Source organism: Salvia splendens, chromosome 9 (assembly GCF_004379255.2).
Source record: "Salvia splendens isolate huo1 chromosome 9, SspV2, whole genome shotgun sequence".
NCBI classification, from domain to species: domain Eukaryota; kingdom Viridiplantae; phylum Streptophyta; class Magnoliopsida; order Lamiales; family Lamiaceae; genus Salvia; species Salvia splendens.
The window spans coordinates 190,571-209,449 of record NC_056040.1 but is presented as its reverse complement, the minus strand read 5'-3'; the positions used below and the strand labels follow the sequence as shown (position 1 = coordinate 209,449).

General features: G+C 41.5%; 5 protein-coding genes, 1 long non-coding RNA gene and 1 pseudogene across 6 annotated transcripts; 3 read left to right on the top strand and 4 right to left on the bottom strand.

Moving 5' to 3' along the window:
* Positions 1-106: 106 nt before the first annotated feature.
* Positions 107-3,021, top strand: LOC121746645 (probable sodium/metabolite cotransporter BASS3, chloroplastic). The gene is made up of 5 exons (XM_042140554.1): positions 107-648; positions 1,140-1,235; positions 1,319-1,625; positions 1,725-1,972; positions 2,579-3,021. Exons 1-5 carry the CDS (start codon positions 275-277, stop codon positions 2,814-2,816), a joined length of 1,263 nt encoding a protein of 420 aa, XP_041996488.1. The 5' UTR covers positions 107-274; the 3' UTR covers positions 2,817-3,021.
* A 4,065-nt stretch (positions 3,022-7,086) lies between these two features.
* Positions 7,087-8,247, top strand: LOC121747833 (uncharacterized protein At5g48480-like). The gene is made up of 2 exons (XM_042141966.1): positions 7,087-7,454; positions 7,808-8,247. The coding sequence occupies exons 1-2, from the start codon at positions 7,207-7,209 to the stop codon at positions 8,025-8,027; spliced, it is 468 nt and encodes a 155-aa protein (XP_041997900.1). The 5' UTR covers positions 7,087-7,206; the 3' UTR covers positions 8,028-8,247.
* A 1,251-nt stretch (positions 8,248-9,498) lies between these two features.
* On the bottom strand, positions 9,499-11,756 carry LOC121748039 (annotated as a pseudogene).
* A 187-nt stretch (positions 11,757-11,943) lies between these two features.
* LOC121748269 (photosystem I reaction center subunit XI, chloroplastic-like) lies at positions 11,944-12,981 on the bottom strand. The gene is made up of 2 exons (XM_042142512.1): positions 12,717-12,981; positions 11,944-12,526 (listed from the first exon to the last, which is right to left on the bottom strand). The coding sequence occupies exons 1-2, from the start codon at positions 12,870-12,872 to the stop codon at positions 12,035-12,037; spliced, it is 648 nt and encodes a 215-aa protein (XP_041998446.1). The 5' UTR covers positions 12,873-12,981; the 3' UTR covers positions 11,944-12,034.
* LOC121748271 lies at positions 11,970-17,759 on the top strand. The gene is made up of 2 exons (XR_006039425.1): positions 11,970-12,055; positions 17,711-17,759. It is a non-coding gene; the product is annotated as an uncharacterized LOC121748271 (long non-coding RNA).
* Positions 13,279-16,238, bottom strand: LOC121748267 (FRIGIDA-like protein 3). The gene is made up of 4 exons (XM_042142510.1): positions 16,030-16,238; positions 14,427-15,480; positions 14,016-14,194; positions 13,279-13,893 (listed from the first exon to the last, which is right to left on the bottom strand). The coding sequence occupies exons 1-4, from the start codon at positions 16,210-16,212 to the stop codon at positions 13,477-13,479; spliced, it is 1,833 nt and encodes a 610-aa protein (XP_041998444.1). The 5' UTR covers positions 16,213-16,238; the 3' UTR covers positions 13,279-13,476.
* LOC121748270 (photosystem I reaction center subunit XI, chloroplastic) lies at positions 17,594-18,713 on the bottom strand. The gene is made up of 2 exons (XM_042142513.1): positions 18,467-18,713; positions 17,594-18,181 (listed from the first exon to the last, which is right to left on the bottom strand). Exons 1-2 carry the CDS (start codon positions 18,620-18,622, stop codon positions 17,690-17,692), a joined length of 648 nt encoding a protein of 215 aa, XP_041998447.1. The 5' UTR covers positions 18,623-18,713; the 3' UTR covers positions 17,594-17,689.
* Between the last annotated feature and the right edge of the window lie 166 nt (positions 18,714-18,879).

Below are 18,879 nucleotides of genomic sequence, written 5' to 3'. Positions count from 1 at the left end.
CATATGAAATCATAAATATACTCCTAGTAGTATTCACACTAAAGAAGTTTCGAGAATTGAGCAATAGATCAACTACTAGGAATATATGTAGAATTTTTAGACTGCAGCCAATCAGCTTCCAAATTAAAACGAGACAGCAAAACGTGAATAAATTTATTGTTTATGTTGTTATTATTATTATTTTCGAATACACTTTATTTTATCATCTTATCACCTCCTCCGCCGCCGTCCAAAACTCGCCGGAAAACGCCAAGTTATCTCCGGCGAGCAAGCAATGTCCCAAATTCCAAGCCTCTCGCTCCAAACCACCCCCAAAACTCTGCTTCTCCGCCATATTTCCGCCTCCAAGAGCTCAATTCCCGTAAAAGCCAATTCCTTTTCTCCGATTCCAAACGCAATTTCGCGAAACTACCGAGACGTCAAACGTGGCTCTTTGATCGCCGTCGGTTGCTCAACTTCGTCTCCCTTCATAGGGAGGGTTGGGCTGCACAAACGTGAGGGAAATTCCACGCTGCTTTCATTCGGCGCCGAGAACACGATTACGGCGGAGGATAAATCCGATGGCTCTCAGGCTTTGTCGGCGCTGCTGCCGGTCGTCGTGGCTCTCACCGCCGTCTCCGCCCTTTGGAAGCCATCGACGTTCACTTGGTGAGGATCTTTTATTTTAATAGGGATTTAATTTTGCTAGGATAGTGTTGAATGTTGTTGATCATGTGTTTGTGAATTTGCTCAGGCGGAAGCTCATTTCGAACCTTTTTGGTTGATTATTTTAGATTAATCAATGATTGGTTTTCGGTTTTGAAGCATGAAGAATTTTTTTAACTTTTTTTTTTTTGTTGTTGCTGAGTTAAAATATCTTAGATTGAGTGTAGTTCGTTATTTTACTGACAAGTTTCCTTTATGCCAGTTCATAACTACTCTGACAGTGATTCTATCGAATTAAGTTACTCTTATTTTTGTTTGGTAGGGTTTGCTCACACGCACAGCTTCAATTCATACACTGTGAACTGTTTCAGCTTCAATCTGTTTCTTGTTTGAGGAAACTTGGATTCTTGTTATTGAACATTACATAAATTTAATGCTTTCTTAAAGTTGTGTATATCTCTCTGTTTTCTTGTAAACGATAGAGGAACGTGCAGGGTGTCGCGAGAACTGTACGCTCCTGCACTTGGAGGAATCATGTTGTCTATTGGGATTCGACTCTCCATTGATGATTTTGCCCTAGCTTTTAAGAGGTTTACTTTAGTACACCTCAAATTTGGTTGCATTTGGATTAAACTAGCATGTGAATACACCTATGTGTTTGTCTTGTGTGCAGACCTTTACCACTATCCGTTGGATTTATAGCTCAATATGTTTTGAAGCCTGCCCTTGGTGTGTTCATCGCACGTGCCTTTGGGATGTCCCCGATGTTCTATGCTGGTTTCGTTTTGATGGCGTGTGTTTCAGGGGCACAGCTGTCTAGCTATGCCAGCTTCTTGAGCAAGGGAGATGTGGCCTTGAGCATCCTCTTGACCAGCTCCTCGACCATTGCCTCTGTTCTCGTCACTCCTCTTTTAACTGGCCTTCTTATTGGCTCTGTTGTCCCAGTCGATGCTGTGGCAATGTCAAAGTCGATTTTGCAGGTGCTAAGCAATTAGAACAGTTGGCCGGTGATTTTGATTACCAAACTGTAATGTTGTCTTGAGTTATTAATCTTGTGATTTTTTGCCCTTTTCTTTCAGGTGGTTCTTGCTCCTATTGCTCTTGGCTTGGCGCTGAACACTTATGCCAAACCCGTTGTATCCGTTCTGCAACCCGTGATGCCATTTGTCGCGATGGTCTGCACTTCATTGTGCATTGGAAGTCCTCTTGCCATAAATAGGAGCCAAATCCTTTCAGCTGAGGGGCTGAGATTGGTTGGTCCAGTGCTGGCGTTTCATGCAGTTGCGTTTACCTTGGGATATTGGGCCACCAAGATTCAACATCTCAGGCAAGTAACTCGGAAAACTTTACCTATATTGCAATGTCTTTACATGACACGAGGCAGATGGGACACTATAATTCAGATTTTGATCAAATATATGCTAAGTTTGGGCAAATTTTTTCTAACCTCTTTAGCTGTAGTTTGTTTCCTCGCGCTTTGAGTTCAAGACAAGATTTAGCTCATTGTGTTAGACTACACCACCATGATATCCAACCCTGTCTTCTCTCAGCTCGTTTAGTTTCCACCACCAACTTCATATCACACAAAAAACCAATCCTATTGTCATGAAATTCACCATAAACAGCAAAAAAAAAACTCAGAATAAGTTTTTGAAGAGAGATGTTCAACAAAATTCTGGCGTTTCTTGGATAAAATTCAGTGTATAAGTTAGCACTAGGACTAGGTGAAGTAGAAAGAGTAGCACGTAAACTATATCACACTCTACTCCAAATCTTGAATTCGAACTCTGCACTGTGCATATGCTCGAACATTAGGACTAAATGTAGAAAGAGTAACACATAATCAACTATATGCTTGAACACCAAATTTTGATTTCGAGTCATACTCATATATGCTGGAGGCTGATATACTCCATAAATTGTTGGTCATCAGGTTAGAAGAAGAAGTTTGCAGAACAATATCATTGTGCACAGGAATGCAGAGCTCGACCCTAGCAGGCCTTCTTGCAACTCAGTTTCTCGGAAGCACCCAAGCCGTGCCCCCAGCTTGCTCTGTTGTTGCCATGGCCATCATGGGCCTCTGCCTCGCCTCCTTCTGGGGTAACGGGTACAGAATCAGAGACATGCTGACATGCCTAGTCCCACGGACTGGTTCGCCTGCCAGTGCCTGAGGTAACTGCTCGTTTTAATTTTGCATAGTCCCACCTCGCCACGCCACAGTGATAGTGTAGTTCAACAAGTATAGCTGCAGAGAGTAAATAGAGGTTTTGCTTTGTTTTTTTCTAGCTTTATCCTCACTTGATATTCTTTATGTATAGACTCTAGTGATCTAATTTTATATAGAAATTGATGGAGTATAAGTTTCGACTTTCTCAAGTGATGCCATGTGTTCTGGGTATGGTAGGCTTACTTGATTGTCGCGAGGATATGAATAATCATCAAGTGATAAGATATTTTGAGGAACGATTTATAGAAAAAGTTATAACTTGATCTTTCTTCGATTTAGGCAACGAAGTTGACTTGTAGACAATGAAATTTGAAAAAACCAATGGAAATAAATCAAATATTTGTAAAGGATTTTCTATTTTTATTTAAATTTAATGCTACAGTTATCTAGAAATAGAGAGAAAGGAAGAAATAGTCATGAATAAACCAAAAAAAAGTCTCCATTAAGTTCTCTAACTCTACAAATATAAATAAGAGCATCCTCATCCGTGCTCTTGCCAACGAGCACAGATGTGAGCCCGGATCCACTTTTACTCCCTATCCTTAGGCGAGAGTATAACACCCACATCCGTGCTCTTCCGTAAGGACAAGCTCAAGGGTCTCACCATTCTATTATTCAATTTAAATAAAAACATTTTCACAATACTAAAATGCATTAAAATTACCCGAAATACTATTACAAATTATAAAAAAAATAAAAACTACATAATTAAAATTCTAATAATTAAAAATTACATAATTAAAATCCTAAAAATTAAAAATTACATAATTAAACTCCTAAAAAATAAAAATTACATAATTAAAGGCTAAAATACCCCGGTGGAAGACTATTCATCCGGCTCTACCCCCAATGTTCTTTGAAGACCCCGTATCATTGCCACACATGCGATCGAAGTTGCTCGGGGGTCATAGTTGACCTATCGGCCAAATTGAGTTGAGCCAAAACCCCCCACAACGAGTTGGTGGGGGGTTGAGGTGGCACAAAAGGAGCAGGAGCGGGATCGGGGGCGGATGGAGTCGCGGCGCGACGGCGGTTGGTCGTCGACTTCTTCCTTCCTTGCGGTCGGCGTTGGGAACTACTCGGGCCGGCGTCGGGGCTACCCAAGTTAGCTCCGGCGAGCTGGGTGGACACCTCATCGGAGCCGCCGTCGGATAGGGATACCGACCTCGACCGTTTTCTGGAGGAGCTAGAGGAGGATGATACGCCTCCCATATACTTCAGATGCACACGTACCTCCTGCAAAACATTGAGGTACTTGAACGGTATGTAGTGTTGGGATTGGTAGGTCGCCAACGCGGCACTGATGATGTCGACCTCGTTTCTGCCGCTCCACGCCGACCGCTCTTCCTGGAGGTAATACCCCCGGAACTTTTAGATTTATTCGTTGGCTCTGTATATGACATTGCGTACCATACTCTCGTTGCGCTCGATTGTTCCAGACGGTCGGTTTACCGGCGACAGACGCGCCACCAAAAATGGTCCCCGGATTGGTTTGTGTCAATCTCCAGATCTTCAGAGATAGACAAAAACGCTTTGAATAATTGATCCATCTCCCACGGAGTATACGGGGTGCGGACACCACGAGTAGGAAGATGAGGAGTTTGAGAGCTCCCGCTCTAGGTATGGGTGGTTCGGGTGCCCACCCGTATTTCCCATCGGGGGGCATCTTGGTCGTCCACCGGGTAAGGCGGATAGCCACCCGGAGCTTGCGAACTTTGGGTTTGAGGAGGGGCCGAAAATTCCGTTTCCGGACTAGGAAATGGTTACGAGCCGAACCATTCATGGTTCCAACCGTGGGAGTCAGATGGGTGATCGCCGGAGCCGGACATTTTTTTGTTGTAATAGTGAAAGAAAGATTGAGAATTGTAAGAATGGAAATGAGAGAATTTAGATGAGAATTGTGTAGTGCGGTGTGAAATTTTTTGTGTGGAAGTGGGGGTATTTATAGATGAAAATGTGAATTTTTGGGGAAAAAAATTGAAAAATAAATTAAAAGTTGGGAGAAAACGGATATAATTTTTTGGGAAGTGGGAAAATATTTTTTATTTTTATTTTTAATCGGATTTTTTAATTAAAATCTGATAAAGAGTCGCTGGCCGCTGCTCTCTTGTCGCTGGCGCGGCGCTGCTCAATGCATCGAGCACGTCCGTGACAGCGAGCAGCTGACGTGACGCGTTCAGATTCCAAAAAAATATGGCCGTTTTTTACCGTTTTTCTAGAATTTTTTTTATTTTTTTATTCCCAAAATCATCTATAAATACACACATTTATCATCCATTTTTCACATCAAATCATCTCCCATTCATCTCTCATTCAAATATTTTCATACAACTTATATACATCTTCCTCTCTCACTCAAACCCTCTCAAATGGATTTCACCAATCTCATTGCGGAAGCGGAGCGCGAAGAACAAGAATACTATGAACAATATCGTGCCGCCTATGAAGCCTATGTCACCGCGAATACCCCCGCCCCTCCTCCTTGACCAACTAGATCAACTCGCCGCTACATCCATCGTGACCGGGATGGGGCCAATGAAAGGCTCGATGCCGACTATTTTTCCGACCAGCAGCGGTTTCCGGAAGATTACTTTCGGCGCCGTTTTCGCATGTCAAAATGCTTGTTTATGCGTATTGTCAACACATTATCCGCTCGTGTTGAATACTTTCAAACAAGTACAGACGCAACCGGTCGGCAAAGTCTCTCGACGTTGCAGAAGTGTACGTGTGCCATCCGAAAACTTGCTACTGGGCAAACGGCTGACCTCTTCGACGGGTATTTGCATGTCGGTGAGTCAACTGGAATCCTTTGCCTTAAAAAATTTTGCGGCGGCGTTCGTTCAGCTTTCGGTGAGGAATTCCTTCGGGCACCCACCACCGATGATTGCCAACTGTTGCTTCGTCTTCACGAAACAGTCCATGTTTTTCCCGGTATGCTTGGCAGCATTGACTGCATGCATTGGAGGTGGAAGAATTGTCCGACTGCTTGGAGGTGGCAACACTTAAGCGGCCATAAAGGCGGCGGCCCAACACTTATCCTTGAAGCAGTCGCCGACTACCGCCTATGGATTTGACATGCATATTTTGGTATTGCCGGATCCAACAACGACTTTAACGTGCTCTATCTTCACCACTCTTCAATGATGTTTTGAATGGTGTAGCACCGGCGATCGACTTCACCGTCAACGGAAATGCATACCACATGGATTACTATCTCGCCGATGGTATCTATCCAAGGTGGTCGACTTTCGTGAAGACGCTCAGCAACCCGTAAGACCCGAGACGGGTTCTTTTTGCGCAGCGTCAAGAGTCCGCTCGGAAAGACGTCGAAAGAGCTTTTGGGGTCCTTCAAGCCCGATTCAACATTGTGAAGACTCCGTCTCGGCTGTGGTACGTGAAAAATATCGCTGACATCATGTACACGTGTATTATCTCGCACAACATGATTATAGCTGACGAAGGACCGATGACGGCTAGCTTTTACGACGAGGATGAAGCTGGAAGCTCAACCGCGAGGTCTCCCCACGCCGAGGTGTGCATATGACGGTGGGCGAGAGGATCGAAACAAGGAACACAATGCGCGATACCCCATGCCACATTGAGCTGCAGGAAGACCTAATCAAACACATTTGGGCGAAATTCGGCCACGAGTAGTTGCTTTTTTTAATTTTATGAATTTAATTATGTATTTTTTAATTTTTATGATTTTAATTATGTACTTTTTAATTTTTAGGATTTTGATTATGTAATTTTTAATTTTTTTGGAAAAGTGGGTTTGGGCCCACATCATTGCTCGTTGGCAAGAATAAGGATGGGGATGCTATTATGAGTATTTCATTTTGTATTATTGGGCTACATACAACAATTTAAATTCACTTCAGCAGTAGTACTTTTGTGGAGTATTCTTCATTTCATTTTATGCAGACTTTTTTTCATCCAATAAAAAAAATTCAGTTTGTAATATTTGTATTTAGTCCTTTTTTTTATTTCTAAATCTCTAAAAAGCCTACAAAATTATTCTGTCACTACAGATAAAGAGTGCTCTCGAATAGTAGAAATTTCATTCTCTAAAATAAAAATATTGAGTAGAAATTTTTAATGTAAAATCATTGGCTAAAGCAGTGACACGAGAGTTACAGTGGGTGATTTTGCAAATAAAACAAAATTTGGGGGCCAATTCTGAAATATACAATTATTTAATACCGGAATGATCCCTTTTTACCCCACACACTTAAACGTACATTCATATTCAGGCTCTCTTTCTCTCTCTACGTGCTCCCTCCACACACGAAAAATTCACATTTTCTCTCTCTTAGGGTTTTAACACTTTCAGAATGGCGCAAGAGACACATGCAGTTTCATCTCCGGTGGTGTTCACGGCGGTGAAGTCGTGGCTGGTGGTGGAGGGTCCGAAGGCGAACGAAGCCGTGCAGTTCTACAAGGCGGCGTTTGGAGCTGAGGAGTTGAGCCGAGTGAACGATCCGAAGAGGAAGGCGGAGCAGGAGCTGCCTCTCATTCGCTCTGCTGAGCTGAAGATTGGATCCTCTATTTTCGTTGTTTCAGACCTCTCCGACGACTCTCCGTGCGTATTTTTGATCACTTGTTTCCTCCTGTTTTTGCGTAGATCTGTTGGTGTGATGAATGTTACTCTGTTTCGTTCTTCGTTTTCTCCCTTGACTCGTTGATTATGTGATAGATTTTCGTGATTTCTCGCGTTTCTCTCTGCTTATGTATTCTAGTTGATACTCGAATAGTTACCTTTTTTTTCAGCGTATGATATTTGTGTTCTACTACGTACTCCACCTTTTATCTGTTTCATAATATCTGTTTTTTGAACGCCGGATTCACAAATTTATTTGATACTTTTGCATTTTTTTATATAAATAAACTATGGCAAATACTAATTAAGCTGAAGATGTATTAAAATTTGGTCAGAGTGAAATCTGCTGTGAGCGGTGTTTTCTGCCTGGAGACCGAAGCAGTTGAAGCTGCCATCGCGCAGGCGGTTGGCGCCGGCGCCGTTTCCGACGACGAAGTGGTGGAAGGTGAAGGCGCGTGCTGCGGTGGACGCGCGGGCAAGGTGAAGGACCCATACGGCAACGTTTGGCTAATCTGCTCTCCTGCTAACAAGTGCGGCGGCGGCGTGGCTGCTTAGCTGATCTGAGCCATCTACCGAGTTAGGCAGCTCTTTAACTCTTCTATCTTGGTTCCTACTTCACTCAGTACTGTCACTCGAAGCTTTCAACAACTAATCAAAACCTTATGCTATAATATTACTTCTAATTATTGGTAGTTTCTGTATTCAACTGCTTTTTTTTGACAGGTTACTGCTGTGGTTTTTACTTTTCCAATTATTGAGGATTGACAATACTCCACTTGTTTAGGTGCATAATTTATTCTTCTAATTTGGAAAAGTGGGTGCGGTTTATGAATTATAAAAATGAAAAGCTTTTCATACGTGTCCCAATTCACGTGTGCTTTCGGCGTTATGGATTTTGATTCACCCTATGTTTACTAATTTTACTTTATTAGTAGCTAGTTTGTAAAAGATAACTCACTTTTTTTTAATCTATCCCATCTAAAATAATTTATTATTAAAATAAATTTTTATTTTTTTATTTTATTCTCTTCACTTAATACATAAAATAAAATTATATATTATCCAAAAAATAAGTATCTTCTTTTCTTTTATAACGGAGGGAATACTATATTGTTGAAACGTAGGGAGTACTGTGATTTGCGTGTAGAGAGAGAGATACTGATGGTCTACCAAGTCAAGGACACGTGTCGCTGGAGATGCGGCTATTGGGGAAGGATCTGCGGGTCCAATTTGGTTTGTGCGAGTGGATATCTCGTGACTAGAGTATTTTGAGCCTCGTCATTTTTTTAATTTCAATTTTAAATTCCAATTAAAGGTTAATAATATTATGACACGTGAAATAAGTAGTGCATTATTCACTATACTTATTGCATAACTTTTTAATGTTCCTCCTCACTTTGGGAAACTTAAAACTGTGTTTCTGATTTTTTCGTTGTTACCAAGATATGGTTTTGATCAATTTTTATTAATACTACTAAGTTTTAGGTTAAACTCTTATCCATGACATAAATAAAGAGTTTTTAGTTAGGTTTTTAAGTCAACTACCAATAATGAGTTGTACTATCATGTTATTGTAGGATTAAGTTATGAGATTTAATCTCATAAACTAAACACAATACATATATTCTTGCTTACCTAACAGTACCTAAATTAACTAATATAAACGTGCAATTTGTTATGTTCGAGCATGCAATTTAAATTTTTTGAAACTCAACATTAGGAGCATTCATATTTTTATAGCTATCTTATAGAGTTATAGGTGCATCTTTTTTCTAGTACAGTAATTTTTTATGCTAAAAAATACTACTGTGATTCCTTTGTCTATATTTGTGTTTATGTTAACCTAGTTTTTTGTAGGATAGATGAAATGCCTAGCTCAGATAAAAGAGCATGCAATGTAAGACTAAATCATATGGGCTTTGCTTTATCTTGCCACTTAATCACATTGTTGCAGAAAAATGACATGAGAAAGTGCAATTATTGAAAAGACATAAGAAATCATCAATAACCAATCATATTAATAAAGTGGAAGGAGAGATAGAGATTGGTATTCAACCAAAGCTCTAATACAAATCCACAACTTCAAGAATCAACCTTCCTCTACCAAAAATCTCCACAAGAACACCTCCCGTTTTCGAAGTGATGAAACTTATTCCGATCCCTCATCACAATCTTCCGGCCACTCACCTTCGAGATGAGCTTGATCATCGTGTGGCAATCATCGCAAACTCTCAAATTCTTCACCACTCTCAAACTGCAGCCCTCGTTAGTCGATATAAGCCCGTAGCATATAGCAAGCCTCTCGCTATGTATGGCCAAAGCAAGTTCCTTCTCTTGATCTCCCATGTTTTGCAACACATCTTCCACTTGTGGATCATAGCCCTCTCCGATCACTCTCTCATCCATCTCTTTGAGTTTTGCATAAATCTCTTCCTTTCGCGGATGAGTTATGTCGCCTAGGAGGAACTAGTGGATCTCGCCATCCACTTCAATTGAGCTGCTCCCAGGCTCCTTCTCAATGCCCTTCTTCTTCAACTCCTCACGAACCATCAGAGTCTCGTCCCATTTCCCTCAAGACGAGTAGAAGTTAGAGACCAAAATGTACGTCCCAGGGTCACAAGATCTTTGCACACCATCATCATCTAGAAGAGCTTTTGCGTCCTTTTCCCCCAACTCAAATGCCTTATGAGCTTTGCACGCACTCAAGATTATATGATCCGGTGCACATCCCATTTCTTGAATAAACTCATAAGCCTCGTGCACTTTTCCTGCCCGGCCTAATAGGTCAACTATGCATCCATAGTGCTCGACTCTTGGCTCAAATCCGTAGACATTTTGCATGCTTCTGAAGAAGTTAAACCCAAGATCCACGAAACCACCATGACTGCAAGCGTTAAGTACACCAACTAAACTAATGCTTGTTGGCCTAATTCCTTGGTTCACCATTCTTCCAAACAATGCAACTGCTTCCATGGTTTTCCCATTCAACGCTAAGCCGGAAATCATGGAATTGTAAGTGCTCACATCTTTCTCTTTCGCTTCCTCAAACACTCTCTCCGCCTCCTCGATGCTCCCACACCTCGATGCCGAAGCAACAAAATGATTGACCTTGATAGCATACTTTTCAATGTATGAATGAACCCATTTTCCGAGCTCCAATGCTCCCAAATATGCGCAGGCGGATAGCATGCAGACAGCTGTGACTTCATTAGCTCTAACGCCTTCCCTCTGCATCCGCCTAAAACACTCCAATGACTTGCTCATTTCTCCGTTTCTTACAAGTCCATCAATCATTGCTGTCCAGCAAACTGTATCCCGGACCTTCAACAAATCGAAAACGGCAAGAGCCCTTTCAACCAATCCATGTTTGGAGTAAGAGGAAATCATAACTGTCATAGCAACAACATCTCTTTGAGGCATTTCATCGAACACCTTCTGCATATCATCAAATTCTGCGCATATTCCGTATAACTCCATCAGCTTCAGTTTAACCTGACGATTCGAGCACAGTCCGAGTTTTAAACCATGGCAATGTATCTGCTTACCCACCCGTAAATTGAGTTCTAGCGCACAAGCCTTCAACACAGAATTAACGACAAAATTGTCTGGATATACGGAATTCTCAATCATGTGGACATACGAGCTTATTGCGTGGTAGGACGACCCACATGCGACGAGAGCATCAATTATGGCGGTGTAAACGTAGACATTCGGCTGCCTTGTTCGACGGAAAACCTCGACTGCGTAATCAATGGCGTCGAATCTGGAACAAGTTCGGAGAAGCTCGAACACGACGAAATGGTCATGCTCTTGGCCATTCTTTATGATGCTTGTGTGGATTGCAGCTATTTGATCGAGATTTCTGCAATTTTGTAGGAGGGAAATCGATTTTTTGCGACGAACTGAGTTGGAATTGGGGGAGTTTGAATTTGGCGGGAGATGAAGCTGAGGTAGTAACGAACTCGTTGATTATTGACTTCCCGAAACTTTTCAGGTGGGTTTTGTGTATTATGCTAGTGTTACTATTTTACTATTTATAATAAAAAAATAAAAGATCTAATTTTTTTAACTTTATTAAGTCTTTTATAATAAAAATAAAATATTTAAACTATTTTACTTTATTAAGTCTCTTATTTTACTCTTTATTTTCTATTTTATAGTAGTATTTTATACTCCATTATTATCTTTTTATTTAAACCATTAAAAAATTTCCTAAATCTTATAAAAAAATATATCTTGGCATTACAGTTTGGATTGTCATCTACTCATCTGTTGTTACATCATATTGTGGGTGTTTTAATATAAAAATATATAACACAACTAATGTTTTATGTTTGAGTATGATTGCCCCAAACTTTCCTTGCCAGCTTTGACGATGAGACAAAACTCAGTTTGTAACTCGAATTTTCGTTTGGTTAGAATAATAAGTTTGGGACTTTAGCAGCTAAATCAGCAAATCACAACACACAACTAATAAAGCATCCATGGAAGTCATAATCAAGAATCCACCAATATACAAGTTCCTGTTGGAATTAATCCCATAAAAAAACAACATTCCCGGCTTACTTAACATAGTAAGGAAGGTCAAGAACATAGAGCAAAAAGTAAGCCCAAGTCACACCGGAGATCCCACCGAAGAAGAATCCACCGGTGAACTTTGCCCACCCGTCGGCTGTCTGCAGCTGATCGGGCGACTTCTTCCGTCCCGTCAGGGTCAGTGACGGGGCCGTTGAAGGCTCACCCTCCTTGAAGGACGCAATCCCATATATGGTGAGGCAGATGCTGAGGATCACTACTAGTCCAGCTGCCGCCAACGAGCCAGCCCCACCCGCATAGGGGGTGTTCCTAAGTGGGCCCGCCTTCACGAAAGGACCCACTAGGAGGAAACCATGGGCCAGCCCAACCTCGACCCCACGGAGCAGCGGGTTGACAGCTGTCCGGTAGGCGGGGAGGTTGGACAAGTACCATGCCACCAATGGGCTTGATGTCACAGGTGTCTCCAGACTTCCGATGAATGGATCGCCGTTGATCGGTTGAATCACTTGGTATGTGGGCTGCAATAAATTAAATGGTTAAATTTAGTGTCATCATCAACCTACAAACTACAACACAATCAAGAATTCTCTTTCTTCCATCAATCCAACTCCCATTCACGTTTTATTATCTCCTAGTATGACTTAGATATCTCGTATTTCTAAAAAAATTGAATTATGGAGTACTATGAAATAGAGGATGGAGAAGGACCTTTTCAGACTGGATGGCCTTGACTGTGAAGGAACTGGCTCTTCTCACTCTAAAAGGAGCACCAGAGATGCCCTTTGGAGTGGAAAGCTTTCTTGTTAGTGAAGAAGGAAAATTGCTTTGGAGTTGGCTGGCCATGGTTGAAGCAGCAGCTGCCATTTCTCACTCAGATCTCTCTCTTGATTGGAAGCTTACACTAATAAATGGAAATATAAAATTATAGTATAATGCAGAAATTGCAGTATCTTTTGCTGGTGGCTGTGAGTTGATTATGTTCAAGCAAATGTTTTTGATTGGGTGGGATTGTGTTTCATATCTTATCACTTATCCATATTGGGGTCCAGGGATTTGGGATGTGGGCTTAGGTGGCACTTCTTCAATCTTTATTATTTGATCATTTGAAGGGGAAATCAGAGAATAGCATACATGATACATCTATAAAAAAATCCTCCTGTCAAGATATAAATCAGTAATAAACCACAAAAATAGCACCAAAATAGCAAGGAATTGTCAAAATCCAAAAGCGATGCATCAGTTCGAAGTTTAAATTTTGAACACAATACAATAAAGAAGAAGAAACAGTGCATCTATTAGAAGACAGTAATATTAGCTTTTACAACAACAGGCTAGAAATTAACAAGGCTAAATCTTTTTCTTCTTTTTTTCATTTTTTTTAATATATTAACTTGAGCATTGCACAAACTAAGGGGGGTCAACTCTAATAGTTAATATAAATGTTGATGAGTCTCAGCATCACTTCGGATTAGTGCAAGTAGGCTGTGTGATACTGATAGGCATTCCCGAAGAAGTTGCCATGGCTGGGGGAGAAACTGTAAGCCGGTGTGCTGTACGATGGAACATGGTGGTTGTTCGGCGTAGCATAGGCATACGCAGGTCTGTCGTAGACGTACTGCGGGTACCTCTCAGTCATCCCGCCGTAGAAATTCTTGTCGCTCGCAGGATTTGCAGCTCGAGGCATGTGACTGGTGCCGTTGGCGCGGGGTCTTTTGGACTGTGGTTTCACAACTTCTGTCCCCCGTTTCTTGTCTGCCTTTGCTTTCTCTATTTCAAGCATCTGTTTCTGGAGCGGTTCCACTGGGAATTGCTGCTCGAGCTTATGATCTTCGATGCACTTGATTACAGCTTTAAGTGCAGTCAGCTCCTTCTCATTCACATCATTCTGGAAATGAGGAGTCAAAAGAGAATCAAGAATCAGATTCAAAAACTCAATATTCAGATCATGCAACTCTCTATAGTTTGATTTCAGAGCTACCAGAAACTACCCCCAAATCATAATCATACCTGTGCAGACACACCGGGTGATGTATTTCCAGGTTTAGCAGGCGACGGCATTTTCTTGGCCTCGGACAAGTACGATTTCAGCAATGAAATAGGTGAAAACTGATCAGTGAGCTCAAATGCAAAAGCTAGATTAACAGCATCAATCTGTCTTCCGTTCTTCACCAACACATCGATCACACCTGATCAGACAGTAAAATGGTCATGAATTGCAGATATTCACAAGAATGGGTGTCTTAGGTCGCAATAAGAAAATGGGCTCGCACGCATAAGGCAAATTTGATGACACAAATACGCATATGCCTGTATACGTGTGTACCAAAACACGTTAACTTTGTGGAAATAAACATAGGAAAGAAGATCAAGAGCCTATTTATAACAAAAACCTAAATCTGCCAGGTTAGAGTAACCAACCTGGCATTTTGTCGGACAAGCCAAGATAGCGGCATAATTCAGCTGTTTGGCGACGGCGCGAAACCATGGGTATTAGTTTTGACAAGCAAGCCTGATCAAAATCCGAATTAATGCTAAATGTAGCCAACAGCTGTAGGAATGCATGAGCCTCCAATGAATTGCCATTGCTGGCATCAATATCAAGGTAATCTAACTTTGGTTTCCATCCTTCAGCAATAACTTTTGCTCGTTCCTTGGCACTATCTGAAATAATGCCAGAAACTGAGTCCATATCCAGACCTAAGATTAAACTGCTGAGGCATTCCATTAGCATGATGCAGGTGCGGCGAAGGCCAATGAGGTTTGAATCCTTTTTAGCATCCAAATTCACCATATCTGCACCATAGAACCCTTTAAGTGAATCCAGAACCAGAGAGGCTGGGTCATGTGCAGCACGTAGAGCAATGGGAATTTCCTCTTTCAAAGTAACAAGATCCTTCCGGTTGTCAGATATAAACTTAAGGAGTCCTTCCGAGTTCATCTCTTGGCACAATTTCACAAGCCCGGGGTAAGACTTAACCAATGCACTCATGTTTTGAACAGTATTATTAATGCGTCCCATAGAAACCAACACATTGGTAGCTTTATCCTCCAGACATGGTGCTTCAACTTTGTTTTCCCTAGTTAAGATTAATGAACCCGAAGAGAGTGGGTTCTCGTGCTTTCCCAAAGCAGTGACAATTGCAGAAAGTGCGGCATCTCTCTTCTCTTGAAGCTTCTCAAGGGACGATTGCTCTTTGGCCATAACAGCTGCTTTACGCTTCTCCAACATCTCTTTAGATTCAACTATCTTGGTATCGAATTCCTTTTCCTGTTCTTCCAGCTCAGTGAAGCGTCTTTTCAGTGATTTCTGAAGCCCGTGAAAATGCTCCTCGAGCTGTTTCCATTTCAAGTTGAGAGTAACGACCCGATGGCTTTCAAGCTCAGCAAATGCTTTCTGAAGCTGTTGTATCTTTGAGGCTGTCGAGTCCATTGGAGTAGGAGTTGTTATGCTGTCTTCCATGACATAGAAATCCTGCAGATTCCAGCTCATAAATAAACAAACCATGGTTGTTTGCTCGTTTAAGAAACAAAATGGTAGCAAAATATTCTTCATTAGTAGATAACATGAGTTGACTTGAGAGTTTAAACAGAATAAAGAAACGTAGAAATTTACAACAGAGAGAGGGGCGTGAATGTTGACGTAATTCAAGATTAATTTGATAAATCAAACAAATAAACTATTGCACACGTAAGTCAAAACACACCTCACGATGAAACAACCCTAAAAAATACAATAGCGAGAAAAAGGAATTGAACTGTAAACTCTGATCAAAGCAATTGAACTGAAAATTCAGATCAAAGCAAAGCAATTGAACAAAATCAGACACCGCAAAACAATAATTCACCAGAATCAAGTCAAACCGACGAATGCAGCAGCTCAATAACTAAAAATTATCGAAATCACAGAGCATTCATCAATAAAATCGAAAATAGACCTAGATGCTAAACAAACTGTGGTTGATCTGCGAGCATAGGCGGAATCAGTGGACCAAAACGGGTAGAAATGAAGAGCTAAGCTCACCTGATCACAAATTGCGGCGCCGGCAGAGTATTGAACGGCGGCGGAGAAGTGGAAGCTCAGACAATAGGAAGCGAGGTAAAGGCGAATCCCTAGAGAGAGAGAATGTTTGGGAAAGGGGAAAGGGAATGTGTATGGAAGAGAGGTTGTATTTATGATTCCGACAGCTCCACGCCGACACCACATGCACTTGCACTCCCCCCTATTGCTGCTTTTTGCTTCCGCCACTCTCCTAAATACTCCCCCGATCCCGGATTAATTATCAGTTTTGATGGTGGCACGAGTTTTAAAAAATGTAGATTGAAAAAGGTCATATTCTTTGTGCACGAGTTTTAAGAAATGCAAAGAAAAGTGGTTGATAGAGGTAGTGACATGTGGGGCTAATTTTTTATATTGATTTTATAATAAAATTTGAGTGAATTGAGATAGTGGAATGTGAGACTTACTTATCATTTATGGTAAAAATAAAGTGTGACAATTATTGTGGGATAGACCAAAATGGAAAAGAGTGATAATTATTGTAGGACGGAGGGAGTACTAAGGAATATTTCTCATTAGGGCATCCACAATGGATGCCCGATCTGACGCTTGATCGCGTGAGATCAGGCTCGGCTTCCTCAAGCATCCATTGCAGGCGCCCGATGGATCGAGCGTCCGAGTGAGTCGACCGAAAGACGGTCGTCCCACTCAGGCGCCAGATCCATCGGGCGCCTAATCGGGAGCCCATTGCAGGGTCGTACCCGAGCCCGATCTCGTCGATTTTGAAATTTTTTTAAATTCTTTATTAAACTACTATAAATACCTTAACCCTTATTCACTTTTCACACAATACTCTCTACTCTCTTTCTCTTCTCTTTTCTCACTTTCACACTTTTAAGAATGGATCTGAGTCAATTTCCAATCCCGCATGGTGTCGATGACAATATGCTGATGTTTGGTGGCGGCGCCTGTTGGCCTGGCTACGAAGACTACCGAGTCGAGACTCCTTGATCTATAGGGTCCACTTTCGTTTCTGACTTTGAGTTCGATCCGTTCTTCAACACCGATGCGTATCGGGTTGAGGACATGGAGCCCAATTGTTGGCAACCTCCTGCCTCTGAGCCGCCGAGGATGAAGAAGAAGATGCCGCGGAAGGAAAATGCGTCATCTGTCCCAGTCCCACTTTCATCCAACGAGCCCAACAAAGAGTACGCAACGGGGTACATTGTTATTTTTTCAAAATGGACGTGAAAAAGAAACGTTTTACTAAAACTATAAATTTGTATGGTATTGTGGGTATATTTTAATATAAAAATATATAAAACTTTTATGCTTAATTTACAACTAATGTTTCATGTTTGAGTATGATTGCCCCAAACTTTCGTTGCTAGCTTTGATGACGAGACAAAACTCAGTTTGTAACTCGATTTTTGGTGTAGTTAGGGGGTTGGAGATTTGAATAATATGATGCGCATATGTTCGGACTTTAAAAAAAAAGTTGTCAATTTAGTCTTCAATTAAAACAACAGTTATGGTCAATTGGATTGGATTCATTTAGCAGCTAAACCAGCAAATCACAACACACAACTAAGAAAACATTATAGAACATCCATCGGAGCCATAATCAAATATACAACTTGATTCCCATAAAAAAAAACAACACATGCATTGATTCATTCCCAATTTACTTAACATAGTAAGGAAGGTCAAGAACATAGAGCAAAAAGTAAGCCCAAGTCACACCGGAGATCCCACCGAAGAAGAATCCACCGGTGAACTTTGCCCACCCGTCGGCTGTCTGCAGCTGATCGGGCGACTTCTTCCGTCCCGTCAGGGTCAGTGACGGGGCCGTTGAAGGCTCACCCTCCTTGAAGGACGCAATCCCATATATGGTGAGGCAGATGCTGAGGATCACTACTAGTCCCGCTGCCGCCAACGACCCCGCCCCACCCGCATAGGGGGTGTTCCTAAGTGGGCCCGCCTTCACAAAAGGGCCCACTAGGAGGAAACCATGGGCCAGCCCAACCTCGACCCCACGGAGCAGCGGGTTCACAGCTGTCCGGTAGGCGGGGAGGTTGGACAAGTACCATGCCACCAATGGGCTTGATGTCACAGGTGTCTCCAGACTTCCGATGAATGGGTCGCCGTTAATTGGTTGAATCACTTGGTATGTGGGCTGCAATAAATTAAATGGTTAAATTAAGTGTCATCATCAACCTACAAACTACAACTCAATCAAGAATTCCCTTTCTTCATCATCAATAATCAAATAACTGTTTGTGACCCATGATTCTATTATATATCAATCTCATTCACATTTTGTTCTCTCTCTTTACTTGTAATGACTTAGATGTCTCGTATTTCTAAAAATAAAATAAAAAAATAAAAGTGAATTACTATATTATATTATATGCACCTTAAAGAAACATGATACTACTAGTATGAAATAGAGGATGGAGACCTTTTCAGACTGGATGGCCTTGACTGTGAAGGAACTGGCTCTTCTCACTCTAAAGGGAGCACCAGAGATGCCCTTTGGAGTGGAAAGCTTTCTTGTTAGTGAAGATGCAAAATTGCTTTGGAGTTGGCTGGCCATGGTTGAAGCAGCAGCTGCCATTTCTCACTCAGATCTCTCTCTTGATTGGAAGCTTATAATAACTCGGAAAATAAAAATATATTATGTACAAATTGCAGTATCTTTTGCTGGTGGCTGTGAGTTGATTATGTTCAAACAAATCTTATCACTTATCCATATTGGGGCAAGGGATTTGGGATGTGGGCTTATGTGGCATTTCTTGAATCTTTATGTAGTATTTGTTCATTTGATGGGGAAGTCGCAGAAAAGCATACATCTATAAAAAACATTATCAAGAT

Coding starts and splice junctions, on each gene's coding strand:
- LOC121748267 (XM_042142510.1), bottom strand. CDS start 16,212: ATGTGGTGTCGGCGTGGAGCTGTCGGAATCATAAATACAACCTCTCTT. Junction 15,481..16,029: donor GCGCCGCAATTTGTGATCAG/GTGAGCTTAGCT, acceptor TGGAATCTGCAG/GATTTCTATGTCATGGAAGA. Junction 13,894..14,015: donor CACCCGGTGTGTCTGCACAG/GTATGATTATGA, acceptor CCTCATTTCCAG/AATGATGTGAATGAGAAGGA.
- LOC121748270 (XM_042142513.1), bottom strand. CDS start 18,622: ATGGCAGCTGCTGCTTCAACCATGGCCAGCCAACTCCAAAGCAATTTT. Junction 18,182..18,466: donor AGGCCATCCAGTCTGAAAAG/GTCTCCATCCTC, acceptor AATTTATTGCAG/CCCACATACCAAGTGATTCA.
- LOC121748269 (XM_042142512.1), bottom strand. CDS start 12,872: ATGGCAGCTGCTGCTTCAACCATGGCCAGCCAACTCCAAAGCAATTTT. Junction 12,527..12,716: donor AGGCCATCCAGTCTGAAAAG/GTCCTTCTCCAT, acceptor AATTTATTGCAG/CCCACATACCAAGTGATTCA.
- LOC121746645 (XM_042140554.1), top strand. CDS start 275: ATGTCCCAAATTCCAAGCCTCTCGCTCCAAACCACCCCCAAAACTCTG. Junction 649..1,139: donor AAGCCATCGACGTTCACTTG/GTGAGGATCTTT, acceptor AGGAACGTGCAG/GGTGTCGCGAGAACTGTACG. Junction 1,973..2,578: donor ACCAAGATTCAACATCTCAG/GCAAGTAACTCG, acceptor GTTGGTCATCAG/GTTAGAAGAAGAAGTTTGCA.
- LOC121747833 (XM_042141966.1), top strand. CDS start 7,207: ATGGCGCAAGAGACACATGCAGTTTCATCTCCGGTGGTGTTCACGGCG. Junction 7,455..7,807: donor GACCTCTCCGACGACTCTCC/GTGCGTATTTTT, acceptor AAATTTGGTCAG/AGTGAAATCTGCTGTGAGCG.